Source organism: Dreissena polymorpha, chromosome 4 (genome assembly GCF_020536995.1).
Source record: "Dreissena polymorpha isolate Duluth1 chromosome 4, UMN_Dpol_1.0, whole genome shotgun sequence".
In the NCBI taxonomy this organism is placed as follows: domain Eukaryota; kingdom Metazoa; phylum Mollusca; class Bivalvia; order Myida; family Dreissenidae; genus Dreissena; species Dreissena polymorpha.
Window position 1 is genome coordinate 106,692,632 of NC_068358.1, and position 16,632 is coordinate 106,709,263.

Here is a 16,632-nt window from a genome sequence, read left to right on the forward strand (position 1 = left end):
AATCCTACACAGTTCTGTTCCATTAATGAAAACTGCACACGCATGCCAGTGAAAAAAGGAAACCAATGTAAATAAAATGAACTATGAAATATTTGGGGGTTACAACACAAAATCATAGATAATGGTTATTTGGGGGTTATAACACAACATCATAGATAATGGTTATTTGGGGGTTATAACGCAAAATCATAGATAATGGTTATACCAGTACCTTCATCTATTTTGTTAAAAATAATCGGCCAATATATTAATATTTACAGGAGAAAAAAATCGTTCCATGTAACTTCATTGAGTGCCTTTTACACTGAAATTCCCGACGCCCTTCGATGCTTTGAATCAATACTTATCTTGTACAATAATTTTAAATATTAATTAATATCAAACGTCGTCTTTTAAATACATTTTGTTGTGTTTGTTTGTTTAGATATTTGAACCGATTTATAACATTCTTGCAACAATGATTATTGTTTCGAAAGCGTCTGGGTTGCCTATATTTTCGTTTCGTATAGGTAGCCTGCAAGGGCTGACGTTTATGCTATTATTACATGCATGTGTTTTAATTGACTGGTATATTGCATTACTTGAAAAGTTGTTTAGTTTTCATATTTTCAGTATATTTGGTAATAAAATTGTACTGGGATGTGTACCAGGTAACTAACAGTAAACTATTAATAACGCAAGTTGATTGATCATCATCGTCACGTGGTAAACCCAGAAATGCAAATTGTGCACGCGTAGTGAATTGTATATATTTTATATATTAAACAAGTTACCTGAATGCCTTTTTTAACAATGTGGTTAATCTTTCTTAAACAGGGGTCTATATCTTAGTGTTTTTTCTGGCGAAAGACCGACTGCCATAAAGATTTTAATGGAACATATACCTCGCATGTTTTTTTATTAGCGCATCGAAAGTAAGCGATACTTCAGATGAAAAGAAAAACGTACTGTTAACACAAACGGTATGTTTAAGTTGAAACTCAAAATACATAATTTATTAAATATAATCTTCACCAAGCATAACAGAGATAACTAGCATTCACAACACATCACTTATTCTAATAAAATCATTGAGCAAAAATGCGACAAACTAAAATCAGCACTTTAACATGATAAGGTTACTATTACAAAAAGCACGTCTATTCATTCATTTTGCTGAAAACTCTCACGAAACCATTTTTGTGTACAAATGTGTGCAGGCAACCTATGCGCAAAATTGACTGGTTCCGATCATTCACAAGTCGGAACTTAACGTGCTGATAATCGAATAAAATGGTTTCCTGTTTTAATAAGTTATATTCCATTATTTTTACTTGACTGCATGTGATGAATATATATCCGACGACATTGCAATTAATTTAATAAATTTGAAGATTTTACAAACACGGAAGACGTTCTAAGCGCGCGATCCATCAATATTGGGCTGGTAGTGGTCACTGTTCGGAGCAAGGAAACCTAGATGGTTGCGAGCGGTTTGATTTTCATGACGTCTGCTTTCCGGCACCTTTTGAGAAGCAACATAGCGCGACGTGTTTATCGGCGTCAGTCCATATCCGACTCAGCGAGAGACCGCCGCGTTTGGCTATGTGGCGCAATTGGGCCTCTGTGTACTTGCAGCTGACGTACTCGCCCTCGTGGAGGCGCAACTTGTCGTCTGCATCAAATGTAAGGGATAGGCCGAGTCCAGCTGCAAGAGAACAAGTAAATCACGTGTGATCAAGCAAAGATGTGGTCTGTCTAATTTAAGTGTTAAAACTGCGTCGCTCTGGGGAAACGGGGTGAAATGCATGTGTGGGCTGGGAAAACGGGGTGAAATGCATGACATGTGTGTACAGCATCCTCCCACTAGCCTGTGCTAATCAATGAAAACAGTTTCCACCTAAACTGGATTTACTTACTAAGATACTTCATTCAATCGCAATATACCATACAGCGGAAAATGTCGTCCGAGATTAGCCTGTGCAGTTCGCTCAGTTTACTCACATGCATTAAAGGGACCTTTTCACAGATTTTGGCATGTTTTGAAGTTGGTCATTAAATGCTTTATGTTGATAAATGTTAACATTGGATATAAAAAGCTCCAGTAAAATATCAAGAATAAAATTTTAAAAAAAGAAAAAAAGGTAACCGTCAGCAGGGCTCGAACCACTGACCCCTTGAGTCCTGGTGTAAAAAGTCTCCCACTTAGACAACTCGGCTATCCTTCCGGATACAACGCTAAATGTATTTTATCACATGCTATACCCTGTTTCCCATGTAATACAACCATTACATATTTTTTTATATAACACATGTGTAATACAACATTTTTAAGCGTTTTCATTGACTTAGTTTTCGTTTATTGACCAATCGCATTTTGTTATTTTGCTGAAATGACGGTGCAACGTCAAATGACGTCACGAAATGTAAACTACATTCGGGATTTATCATTATGTTTGTGTTAATATTTATTTAATTTGCTCATTTAAAAGCATGTGATAAAAAAGATATGATACTCGTTGTCATATCATACCATAGTTTATTAAACTCGTCCAGGAAATTCGTTAGTAAGCTCGCCAAAGGCTCGCTTACTAACAACATTCCTGAACTCGTTCAATAACATATGGTATGATATGACAATTCGTGCCAGACCCTATATTTATACTTCATTTAAAGCTGGGTTCCCACTGCCGATCAGATCAACTCAATCAAGCCCGAAAAAGCGGTCGGGTACTGGTCTGGTTCAGTCGGCATGAGTGGTCGGGGGCGGTCGGGTAGGTCGGCATTGGTCGGGCTTTCTACCCGATATTTTTTGACATGTCAAAAAATATCGAGTAGCGGTCGAGTGGGAAATGGATCGAGAAGCGCTCGGGAAGTGGTCGTGTATTAGTCGTGTAGAAGATCAAGTTGATCGTGAAGCAATCGTGTGGCGATCGGATTTACATCTTTTACACGATCTGTACCCGATCCGCTCGACCTGTACCCGAGTTATTTTAGATCGCAACACGATCCACTCGACCTCTATTCGATTTGATGTACATATTTACTAGACTGCTACCCGACGGCTACTCGACCGTACACGATCACTTCCCGATTGCTATTCGACCATAGACTCTGTACCCGATCCGCTCGACCTCTACCCGAGTTATTTTAGATCGCTTTGTACAACTGTAGTACGACCATCACGATCTGGTCGTGTGAAGATCTGGTGGCGAGCTGAGGTCCACTTGGTTGAGCTGAGATCGTATAGGGCTCGCGTATAGGTCGAGATGATCGAGCATAAATCGGAAAGATTGTTGAGTGGACGTTGTGAATTAGTCGTGTGGGGTCGTGTGTCTTCGACAAGAGGTCGAGAAGAAGTCGTGTATACCCTTTTTAGTCGAGCTTGGTCGGGTATGGTCGGGAAATTTCGGTGATCGGGATGATCGAGTTGATCGGATCGGCGACAACAACAGAACTCTCCAAATTATTAATTCGTTTCGCGTTGCAACGCTTTATAATTTTCGGGTTTTTAAATCGTCAAAAGATGCATATAATGGCTATTTCAGAGCATGGTAAATGTTCAGTATTACTGTTTCCTCACAAATATCAGAACAAAAACGAAAATTCGCGATTCTGAACTAACCTTTTTTGAATTTTGTCAATTTACCCAAACGTGAAAAGGCCCCTTTAAGAAATTCCCAGAGCGAAGCTCGAATACAACAGTTTCTCGCTTAGTGACAAACACGTGGCAATTTAAAAGGCGTCAGTTTGCAAAAGCTCTTTTCCCTTCTTTTTCAATAAAAAGTTAAATTGCTGCTTAGCCACTTTACACTCGAATGACACTCAGGTATATGTATGTTATGTAAAAACTTACATAATCTAAGTATAAAACTTTCTTCAAACATACGGATAACAATCGTCTGGTGTTTCGTGGAAACCGCCTCCATGATAACGCCGCTTATAGCGTCGTCTGAAATGTTGAGCACGAATCGCGCATCTAACCGGAAGTTGTCAGTATCGATCTCACTTCCGAAATCACGATTCAATCGCCACAGTGCGTTCAAGTAAAGCGGATCTGCGCTGCCCAAAGCAGAAGACGTAAAGATCACAATATGTATGTACTGACTATATTTTGATATAAAATCAAATAATTAATATAATATAATCATTCATTGAATGCATGGTCATTTAATATTTGATTCATGTAATAAATCGATTTATTGATATCAGAAAATAGTGTCTTGATAACATTAGACCTCTCTAAAAATAGACGTAGAGAGGTTACGTCAAATAACGAGGCAGACCCCTCATGATGATATTCAAGGCCGAGTTTTACATCGATCATGTTCAAAGCAACGTATGCTTATATAAAAAATATGCTTATGCTTATAAAAAATATGTTTTTATTTGTGTCCAATTAATCCGTCTGTTGTTGTCGACTAGCCATATTTGCAAAAAGAAGATTACGGCAGGAGTTGGTTTACAAAGGGGGGACGAGTCCAATTAAAAAAAAATAAGAATAATTGAACGTAACCGGTATAAAATAATGTTTAACGACATATTTCGGACCTTTAGCGTGTTGTTAACAGATTTTGTTTCCTTATTAACTCGGCCGTCTATAATCAGGTATGTTAAGCTATTTCTTAAAGATCTATATAAAGACCGAAAAATTATCAAGATATAAAGTCTGTATTTTGATGACAACAGTCTTGATTTAAAAGAAACATGGAATTCTTGTTATACAGAAATCTATCACATGATATAAAGAATACAAAATATAAATCTATATTAAGATTCTTAATATCGAAAAATCTGATCGAATTATTAGTATCTGTTCAGTAGTATAAGAATTGTATTACCAATATTGTTTTTTTTTATTGGACAATACATTTTGATATCAATATGATTATATTAAAACCAAACCTGATATCAAGAATTTATCTATTTATGTTAAAATAGTTTATAAAAAGTAAACGGCTCCCAAAACTAATGAACATAATGTGACCATGAAGTTGTTTTAGCATCAGCTTTTTAACGATTAATGTTGAATATATGAGGAATGAATTACAGAAGTTGGTTCATTGAATAAACGTATAGTTAAGGCTGAAATTGCACAGCTCGGCCAAAATATGTGTCGTGTACTGAGAAAATTGGGCATAATGCTTGTGCGTAAAGTGTAAAGTGTCGTCCCAGATTAGCATGTGCAGTCCGCACAGGCTAATCAGGGACGACACTTTCTTCTTTTATGGTATTTTTAGTTTCAAGGAAGTCCCTCCTTGCCGAAAATCAAGTTTAGGCGGAAAGTGTCGTCCCTGATTAGCATGTGTGGAATGCACAGGCTAATCTGGGATGACACTTTACGCACATGCATTATGCCCAGTTTTCTCAGAACGCGGCTCATATGTGTTCGGTTACCGTCTGGGTCCCGGTACGCTCTTTCAACAACTTTCGGTTCCTGTGTGACGTCAACAGCGACTAGCAGACGATCGTCACCTGCAACATAAAATATTTACCTATTGTTTATAAGTTTGGTAATTTAAGACAATACACAATCGGAATGTTTAAAGCATAATGATTATACCGTTTGTTTCACAGATCTTCTTAGCAGGCGGAGGTCCAGGATTCAGTACCCGCGCAGGAAGCGTTAAAAATAAATTTTAAGAGATACTTCAAAGACTCGAAATTGCAATAAGGCTTTGAACAATACAATCGAGCTAAATCACACAGCTGTCTCAATACGCTCATTGCTTAAGATGCAACCGCGATAATTTACTGCCTTTAAACTTAACCAAACATAAATGGCATACTTATTCGGATTGGCTTAAGATATACAATTTAAGTTGAAAGTAAGTTTGAAACCGATGACTGTGGTTGTAATCGGGCAAGGTTAACCCATTTATGACTAGCGTCTAGAAAAAAGGCCTTTGCAAACAGCGTAGACCCAGAGGATGGGAAAGTCCACTAGGCATAAATGGGTTAAAGTTTGAGACCTGTCATGAACTGCGCTAGACTCTGCAGTCTGGTGATCTGAGTTTGGTACGCTTGGTTCTGGAACCCGCCTCCCATCCAGATGATCAACTTCCTGCCTGGAATGGTCCTGAAACAACCGCGAGAGGATAACCGTGTATGTTGCGGATCCGCGCTTATCCATTTATGCCTAGCGTCTAGAAAAAATGCCTTGGCAAACAGCGTAGACCCAGATGAGACGCCGCATGATGCGGCGTCTCATCTGGGTCTGCGCCGTTTGCTGAAAGGAAATTCTGTAAGAAATATTCTAAATATAGAAATAAATATACTAGACATCCCTTATTTTGGAAATAAATTGATCCAATTTAGAATGATGGGAGAGTCCACTAGGCATAAATGGGTCAATCACTGAACACGTATGAAAGAAGTCACAGGTTTGAGTCCAATATATGAAGCGGACACCCGTTTAACAATAAACTTGCAATAGAAATACAAATTTGAAGTCAGCTAACGCTTGCGATCGGACTCGTGTTTTGTGTGAAGTTTGAAACTAAGGTGCATTTTAATTGATCAATAATGGGTCCTTAATTATGCGCTGTTCACGAAAGTTGAAGAGCACAGCACAGTTCGAGCGTTTTACCAAACTGATTTGATTTTTGTCAATGGCCATTAAATTAAGGAGCTGAATGAAACTAATTGAGCCTTGTTCCGAGAAAACTGGGCTTAATGCATTTGCGTAGTGTCATCCCAGATTAGCCTGTGCAGTCCGCACAGGCTTATCAGGGACGACACTTTCCGCCTTAACTTGATTTTCGGTAAGGAGGGACTTCCTTGAAACTAAAAATACCATAAAAGCGGAAAGTGTCGTTCCTGATTAGCCTGTGCGGATAGCACATGCTAATCTGGGACGGCACTTTACGCACATGCATTATGCCCAGTTTTCTCAGAACACGACTCAATTTTTACCATGTCATTGTCTTCTTGCAACAAGGATGAGAATGTCTGTGTTCTCAGTTTTACAGACCATTGAAGAACTAAACTTGTTAATTGAATGTATTGTCAAATGAAGGTCACCTTACCGTATTTTATCGATGCCTACATTGTAGTCTCCGGGGACGGGTTTCACATCGAGGCACCCTGCGTAGTCACGTGACAGCGATTCGGACGTCTCGCGCAGGAAATCTGGAAAGGGATAGAATATGTGATTTTCTTAATTGAGTTCAATTATGGTCATGAAGATATAAGCTCAAATATATATCTTGCATAAACAAATCAAACAGGTGTAATTGACATTTAACTCAAACTTGAATTCGTTCAAGTAAAGACAACTCAGCACAATTTGTATGTGTGTTCTTTTCTACGTTAAAGGAATGACTAAGACATCGAGGTTGAATGTTTTATCGACGACAATGATATATATATATATATATATATATATATATATATATATATATATATATATATATATATATATATATATATATAATAAAACGCTTTAATTAAATTTGCCGTAGCTTTCGACCTCTCGGTCTTCTTTAGCGGCGTTTATTTAAGAAATAATCGACGGGTAACCGTTGGTTATTGCGGTAATAACCATCGGTATGGAGTTCTGATGCGTAGGAATTAAACCACGAGGGCGTAGCCCGAGTGGTTTGATAACAAGCATCGAAACGACATACCGTTGGTTATTACCGCAATAACCAACGCTTACACGTAGATTATTTCGATTCTAACACGATTACATAAATAAGTTATCCGCGATTTAACGGTTATAAATGAGAATTATATTAACCGAATGTCCTCCAATTTTCCGCGAAAACGTGACGTCACCACAACAATCAAAATCAAATGACGTCGTCTTCATTCATAAACAGTGTGCGGACAATCAAAGTGACGTCATACTTATATCCGTTGGTATATCGGGGTAATAACCCACGGTAGTTTTCCTTCTTTGTATATAGAAAACAAGTCACTTGCCGTGGTAGAATTGTGAATAAGCATATCATCTTTAGCGGAAGCGACGTTATATTATCGCACGTTACATTGCGCGCCAATTTTAGTATTTTGTGTTTAGTCCATAGGGTTTGAACGTCCTCAGTTTGCGCTTCTATAGTTGTTCGATGGTGTTCCGGTACTCGTCGGTTCCATTTAATTTTTCGAGTCCCATGACCCGGAAGTCTGCGACGCTGTGGCCGTTTGTGTAGAAGTGCTCGGCTACCGGGTCGTTGTGTCGAGTCCGTATCCGGGACAGGTTAAGAAGATGTCGCTGGTACAGGGTATCTCCCGTTTCTCCTACGGTCTTACACCGTTCGCAGTATAAAGCGTAGACTACATTGGTGGATTTGCAGGTGACCTCGTTCCGCACATTGTAGTTTTTGCCGGTGGTGTCGCTGAATTTTTCAGCCTCCATCATGTATGGACAGATTGCGGTCCGCTCCTGTTGGTTACTCGGAAAAACATCCGGTTGTGCTTTTTATGAACCAATATGTCTTGAAGGTTGCAGTCTCTTCTGAATGCTGCTAACGGGGGTTCAGGAAATACGTTTTTCATATAATGAAAGAGACTATTTCGGAAGTGCGTAGGAATCATATTCATCACCATACCTGTTATATAACTATTTAATCGTCTTCCAAAGTGAAAACATAATCAATTCAAATCCTGACTTACCGCTATTCTGTATAATACGGGTAAATGTCTACCCGGAAAAGAAGGGAACTAACCTACGGAGACAATCAGCGCGATATTGCTCAATTTTGTATATAATGGCAAATGTTTTTTTTTAAAGTATGTTCTTCATCGGCAACAAGGTGAGAATAACAGTAGTTATAACGATTAAGGAACACACAATTAATTTTACCCAATCTGTATACGTTTTCGGCAATAGGAAAGTCAAGTGTACTCTACATGATGTGGAGACGTTTTGCGTGTAAATAACTTGTTTCAATAATGTCAAAGTATGAATTATTTAAAACGAAATCCACTCCCCCATCCCATTTTATTTCAAAATACGAATGAAAATCTTAAAACTGTTTTTGTGATCAAAATATCTAATAGTTCTATCGAATATGGTCAATGAGCAACGTCCACATCTCATCATGCCGATGGCTTGAGCATAATTTTATTTTCGCAGCCGATGTAATGACCGTCTAATAAGTAGCCACGGCCGTTGTCTTGAGCCGTTTTTCAAACCCCACTCGAATTTAAACGTTGATAAAAATGTTGTGTGTTCATGTTGGATGCTGTAATTTTGAATAACCGAAGAGAAATGATTAAATATTTCAATAAAATGTTGTTCATATTTATCTTTGGTCTAAATCCTGTGTAATTAGAGTTTGCCAGAAAGAGTGGTGAATTTTGTTTGATATTTTACCACATTCTAACGGATTTCTTTAAAAGTAATCAGCTAGAAAGGTAAGGATTACGTTCACAAAGTCATTCTTACTTAGGCTCTGAAAGAACACACGCAAATCAGCTCAATTCAATACGTAAAATATAAAGAATAGGGAAATACTTACACTCCGCTTTTACCCGACATGTATATACTTCCGCAGCCGATGAATGAACCGCAGACGATGCGTTAGTCGATTGCACGGTGTGAAACAGGTACCTTAAATCTCAAACTAAGAGTGGCTTGTACGGTTTTTATATGCTCAATAGAAGCGACAGTGTGCTATTCACTTCCTGCTGTAAAGCAAGTGGTAGACGGCCCATGATTTGAATGCCAAATGCGTATGACGAAATACAACATAAGGCTGTGGCGGTGAACAAACTTTAGACCCGTGTTGTGAAGACAGTGAGCATCGAGCATCGCTCCACAAACACATCCACTTTCAGCGTTTTGTATCACCCAACTCGACTCAACACATACAGTTTTTTTATACATTTTACCTGCTGGAATGAACCACCACCTACAACGACTATCAACAGGAATTTCGTCGACGTCGCGTTCAAATATTTTTAACAATTCGTAATAAGTATTAATTGCCATTTAAAATTTACCAGCTGAAATATCAATGGGGACGTAAGTGAGTGTCGTCTGTTTCTTTAACAAGACGTCAATCACGCTTCGCGTCTTCTCAGAGTTGCCGCTGCCCATTTCTACCAGTATGACAGGGGTGGTCACTGTGTCGACGATTTCCTGTATGATAACAATAGAGTTACTGCTCCTTATAATATGTTTTCAATTACACCTCTGTCCGTAAAAATAAATCATTTGGTTACGTAGCAACTATATTAAACCGCGATAAAGAGTTAAACTACTACATATATATTGTTGCACAACTCAGTGGTTTTTGTAGCGAGTTTAATGTACATACCGACGGTATTTTTCTCAAATAGATACAAGTTTTAAGTCAATGGTATTGAATGCCTAAATGGCGCGCGACTGTGCAAGTGTCTCAATGCGAGAACCATATTTATGAAGTTCAAACTGCTTCATTTTTTAGTGTTATCCGTTTTCAAAAGCAACCCACAATTACTTCAAACAAAGATCTATCAATAAAAATTTATCGAAGCCATTCTAAGTATTTATGAAAATACTTACGTTAAAACTTAACGGGTGGTTGTTTGCATTAAATTAACAAATAGAAAAGCATGTTTGTTATGTTACATTATAAATCTTTCTGAAAGATTCTAACGATTCAACGATTGTTCGTAAATAGAAACCTTCTAATTTGCAGCGTTTTGCCGGATAAAATACTTTCGAGTAAGTTATTAAGTCGTTAAAACCTTAAATATATGAATATGTAGACTACACAAACGGCCCAAGGTGGTGCTTACCTGGATGTTACTCGAGAGCACGGCGACCTCGGACCGGTAGAAGTAGTAGTGTTGGTTCTTAAGGCACTTGTCATTGTAGAGGGAACCATGCATATCATACCGGAACCAGACAGGGAGACGCGGCGGCCTCATCTGCAGCCCTTCCGCAATGACTCTTCTGACATCCATTGCGGCCTCTTCTGGCGAGGTACACAACTTCCTGTGTCTGTCGGTAACTTCAAAAGGCGCTGTGCCCCGGTCAATACAATCTTAAAAGTAATTGATGATAAAAGGATCAATACATTACCTTGTATAGTCGTCATAGTTGATGCAAATATTCAACGGATAATGAAATATAGTATAATTGCCTATACACAATGTATACGAAAATTACTATTTTATTACATTCTATTACATAAAACATCATAGTAATAACTAGTAACTCACTAAGGAATTTAAAGGACTTAAAAGTAAATACAAAAATGTATCGGTATATCAAAACATTCATTGAAAAAAAAGAAATAACCGTCGCATTCCTAAACCATATTTGAATATTACTGCGCAATAATCAATTATTGGAAAATTTAATAACAGAGAAACGTTTTACATGCTCACACTTTTTTACTCGAGATAGCGCGCTTGACTTTGCTTACGCCTTCTTATTGTAATGTATATTTATGTTAGTGACCAGATATATGGACATCGAAATATTTAAAGTTAACTATCGGTAGTCGTTACTGTTACATGAAAGCTAATTCCTCTTGTATTACTATTAAGAGAACATCCTGCTTTCGACTACATTACTGATCACGGTTTTCAGTATTGACGGATTTCTCTGCATATGGAACCCTGAACGAATGTTTGTCTTAAACGAATAGATGCAATATTTACAAGCATGCCTACATGATGCAGTAGTGGGTATGGTGCCGCCTAACAAATGGGGTTCAATCCCCACTGTTGGACTGTTATTTAAATCTTCACGATTCGAGTGATTATCCATGTAGTTTCAGAAATGTTTAATTGTGCAAAAGCCTTATTCTGAAATCTCCAAATATAAATTAATGGCATTTGTTTACCTTTTGGGTATTTAAAGGGGCCTTTTCACAGATTTTGGCATGTTTTGAAGTTAAATGCTTTCTATTTATAAATGTTAACATTTGCTCTAAAAAGCTCCAGTAAAAATCAAGAATAAAATTTAAAAAAGTAACCCTCAATAGGTCTCGAACCACCGATCAGTGGAGTTCTGGGAGTAAAAAGTCTACCACTTAGACCCCTCGACCATCCTTCCACATGCAATGTACGGTGTATTTTATACTATATATAAGCAATCCTCGTAGTTTCACAAAATATAACGACAACAACAAAACTCTCCAAATTATTCAATCGTTTCGTGTTGCAACGCTTTATAATTTTCAGGTTTTTAAATTATCAAAAGATGCATATAATGACTATATTAGCACATGGTTTATGTTCAATATAACTGTTTCCTCACAAATGTCATAACTAAACCGAAAATTTGCGAATCTAAAACAACTTTTTCAATTTTGTCAATGTACCAAAACGTGAAAAGGCCCCTTTAAAATATGGTGTTTTCAGGTTCGGAGTCTAACCCTGATATTAACATTTATAAACGCTCGATTGGTCATTGTCGGCTCGGGTACTTTTTATATATATACCGTACCCGGGGTACATGTAAGTATACTTAAGAGTTCCGGGGTACATGTAAGTAGTTACCGAGCCGACAATTACCAAATGAGCTTTATGAACCGTTATATACAGCGTTTACACTGTTAAAGAAATTTCCCGCCAGACATCGCGTATAAATACAATTCTGCAACTGCATTGGGCAAATTGAAAAATCTAGAGACGCAGCTTGCGTTTTGCAACAATGCTGGCCAAATGTTAATCTTGAGTTTGTCGAATCTCAGAAAAAATGTGTGGATATAAAATATTGTCTCACTGAACATTCTACATCAACAACAAGAGCGCGTATACTTTCAATTATGTTCAAATTGCATAATGTGCACTAATATATTTTACAATATGTAATAATTGCTGTTCCCTATTGTTTCCTACCCTTGTGCGATGCAATGCTTGAAGCCACTCCGCGTCTTGTGAACACATTAAGAGAGACTCCCATCTGTGGTTCATCAGATGGAGCCATTAATCAACAACTTTCATAAAATATCCTTACTTTACGTAGCATTATATGTTTGATGCAAAAGATATGTTTTATGGATTTTTGTGTGTGTGAGTATGTGGATAATAGTAAGTGGTTATGAAGATTGAAGGTATGATATCTGTTTAATGGAGATTCTTTTCGTTTTTTATAAATGTTTTATACAGACCGGAAAGTTTGCATATGCCGCGCTATTTATTCCTTGGCGATTCGCGCTTTTATTTTTGCTTTTTATTAAACGCTTCATTGGTATGATGTTCCGTGCATTGCGGGCAATAGGATTAATTCATACATACATAATTCTACCCAAACATGCATCAGCTTGCGCACTAGTTGTTTCAGTCCTATGATTTGTGTCGGAGCGTTTTTAGTTTGGAATGTGACCGAAGTAGAGTTACTATTTTGTCAACTATAGAAAGATTTTATAATGTCTTTGCTTTTGAGATTTAGTCAAATTAAATTTGAATTAAATTTAATAAAAACACTTGATTATGTTCATAACATTTATTAAATGCTTTCAAACTAATAAATATCAGTTATGGCACAAGGACTCATTAAACACTGGATCGAACGGATTAATTATATTAATTAAATCCTTTTCCAGCGAATAAATACCTCAAAATCCTAATCCTTGTCAATTTAAAAGCGCAAAACAGCAAAGATAATGCAAATAATGACAAATATCCAAAATATGCACAAGCTGAAAAACACAAGCGTCAGTTAAGACGGATAAACTACAAGTGATCTCTACATTTTACTGAACATGCAAGATCTCAATCTAGGTCGCTATGTGAAATATATGTATACCGGTATGTGAAATAGCGCGTAGCCACATTGTGTTCTTCTCAGTCTGATATTTATACTATCATAAAAATATAAACTACGATGTATAGATGTACGCAATGTCTTATATAAGACTTTCAACCATTAATAAACCACTGCCGTTATTATAATCTTTTTTATTACGTTATTATTTGTGTATAAATGTATTTGCGCTGGATATTTATTTAGTTTTGTTTCATATGCCCCAAAGAGTGCATTTTAAATAAAGTACATGTTTGCAAGATTTATTTTTTACGCGGGTGTGCATAATTAATTACATGAGAAATTGTTTGCGTGCAACTACCCTAATTGTTTTGATATTTGCTTGATAGCGGATACGTGCAAATCATTATTTATCATGACGTTGACTTCTAACTGCAGTGATAAATTACAACGACGATGTTTATAATGTGTAAGATTATTAATACTACCAGTTTTATTGATCGTTAAACAATTCCTTGATGAGATTGTTGTTAATTTATGAATTTAAATTTGAATAAATGGCGCTGTTTATGTTAATGACGCTAAATATAAAGACTATGACTATTGTGATTATGATTACGATTATGTTGAGGATGATAACTATAATTGATATGAGTATGCGTTATGTTGAGGATGATAACTATAATTGATATGAGTATGCGTTATGTTGAGGATGATAACTATAATTGATATGAGTTATGCGTTATGTTGAGGATGATAACTATAATTGATATGAGTATGCGTTATGTTGAGGATGATAACTATAATTGATATGAGTATGCGTTATGTTGAGGATGACAACCAGAAGAACAACAAATCCATAACATAATGAACGCAAAACATGATACCCTATATTCACGGAACAAAACTATGTTTGACAAAATTCAGAATCAAGGTTCCCAATTTTCAAAAATTTTCCAGATCAAATTATTCCCAAGTTCCATCAATTATTTATCTATGAATAAACAACACATGTATCATCTTTATGTAAGGCTATTACAATAAATGGTTGTTAATAGACTGATAAACAATTGAAAAAGTTACATAATCTACAGATTATAGAGCATTGTGCTTTGATTTCATTGTTCATGGAATAAGAACCAATATCATAAGTATGATGTGCAGCTCGCACTCAACATTGCCATAGGCAGATAATACCTAAAAGAGATAACAATTCCAGTTAATGTTATTGACTCTTGATGAAAAATCTGGAAAATGCATAGCATGCAATGTTTATGCAGTTGTTTGCTACTGCTGCTACTGCTGCTGCTACTACTACTACTACTACTGCTAGTACTACTACTACTTCTGCTGCTACTACTGCTACTACTGCTACTACTGCTACTGCAGCTACTCCTGCTACTGCTGCTACTACTGCTACTACTGCTTCTGCTGTTACTGCTGCTACTGCTGGTACTTCTGATACTACTGCTACTACTACAGCAACTATTACTACTACTACTACTACTACTGCTATCTACTAATACTAATACTATTACAACAACTACTACTACCGCTACTGCTGGTGGTGCTGGTACTGCTACTACACTGCTACTGCTTCTATTACTACTCCTTATCCTGCTACTACTACAACTACTACTACCACTACCACCAGTCCAACTACCACTACCACTACTACCAGTTTCACTACCACTACCGCTACTACTACTACAACTACTACTACTACTACAACTACTACTACTGCTACTATTACTACTACTACTACTACTTTTACTACTACTACTACTACTACTACTACTACTACTACTACTACTACTACTACTACTACTACTACTACTACTACTACTACTATTTCTACTTCTACTACTACTACTACTACTACTACTACTACTACTACTACTACTACTACTACTAGTGCTGCTACTACTAGTACTGCTGCTACTACTACTACTGCTGCTACTTCTTCTACTACTGCTACTACTGCTACTCCTGCTACTGCTGCTACTGCTGCTACTGCTGTTACTCCTGCTACAGCTACTACTGCTACTCCTGCTGCTGCTGCTGCTACTAATGCTACTGTTGCTACTGATGCTGCTGTTGCTGCTTCTACTGCAGCTACTACTACTGCTACTACAACAACCACTGCTGCTGTAACTACTGCTACTCCTGCTACTGCTGCTGCTGCTGCTACTGCTGCTGCTGCTGCTACTACTGCTGCTGATACTGCTGCTGCTTCTAATTCTGCTACTGCTTCTACTGCAGCTACTGCTACTACTACAACTACTACTACTGCTACTGCTGCTGCTGCTATTGATACTGCTGCTACTGATGCTGCTGCTACTGCTGCTACTGCTTCTTCTGCTTCTACTGCAGCTACTACTCCTACTACTATATCAACTACTAATACTGTTACTACTGCTACTCCTGCTACTAATGCTACTGCTGCTACTGCTTCTACTGCTGCTGCTGCTACTACTTCTATTACAACAACTACAACTACTGCTACTGTTGGAAGTGCTGCAACTGCTACTACACTGCTACTGCTACTATTACTACTCCTGATCCTGCTACTACTACAACTACTACCACTACCACCAGTCCCACTACCACTACCACTACTACCAGTCTCACTACCACTACCGATACTGCTACTACTATTACTTCTACTTCTACTACTATTCCTACTACTGCTGCTGCTGCTGCTACTGCTGCTGCTGCTACTGCTGCTACGTGTTGCTACTGATGCTACTGTTACTGCTTCTACTGCAGCTACTACTACTACTACTACTACAACAACTACTAATACTGTTACTACTGCTACTGCTGCTGCTGCTACTGCTGCTGCTGCTACTGCTGCTGCTGCTACTGCTGCAACTGCTGCTGCTGCTGCTGCTACTCTTGTTGCTGATACTGATGCTACTGCTAATGCTGCTACTGCTTCTATTGCATCTACTACTACTACTACAACAACTATTACTACTGCTACTGCTGCTGCTGCTACT

The 16,632-nt window shown here is 37.6% G+C and overlaps 1 protein-coding gene across 1 annotated transcript; it reads right to left on the minus strand.

Moving 5' to 3' along the window:
- Nucleotides 1-1,029: 1,029 nt before the first annotated feature.
- LOC127878681 (histidine N-alpha-methyltransferase-like) lies at nt 1,030-10,875 on the minus strand. The gene is made up of 6 exons (XM_052425209.1): nt 10,708-10,875; nt 9,928-10,066; nt 7,008-7,110; nt 5,952-6,058; nt 5,377-5,454; nt 1,030-1,687 (listed from the first exon to the last, which is right to left on the minus strand). The coding sequence occupies exons 1-6, from the start codon at nt 10,873-10,875 to the stop codon at nt 1,482-1,484; spliced, it is 801 nt and encodes a 266-aa protein (XP_052281169.1). The 3' UTR covers nt 1,030-1,481.
- Between the last annotated feature and the right edge of the window lie 5,757 nt (nt 10,876-16,632).

What these genes read in the sequence shown, in the direction of transcription:
- LOC127878681 (XM_052425209.1), bottom strand. Translation starts at nt 10,875, where the DNA reads ATGGATGTCAGAAGAGTCATTGCGGAAGGGCTGCAGATGAGGCCGCCG. An exon ending in TGCTCTCGAGTAACATCCAG is followed by an intron (nt 10,067 to 10,707) that starts GTAAGCACCACC and finishes GTTATCATACAG; the next exon opens with GAAATCGTCGACACAGTGAC. An exon ending in CCCCATTGATATTTCAGCTG is followed by an intron (nt 7,111 to 9,927) that starts GTAAATTTTAAA and finishes ATCCCTTTCCAG; the next exon opens with ATTTCCTGCGCGAGACGTCC.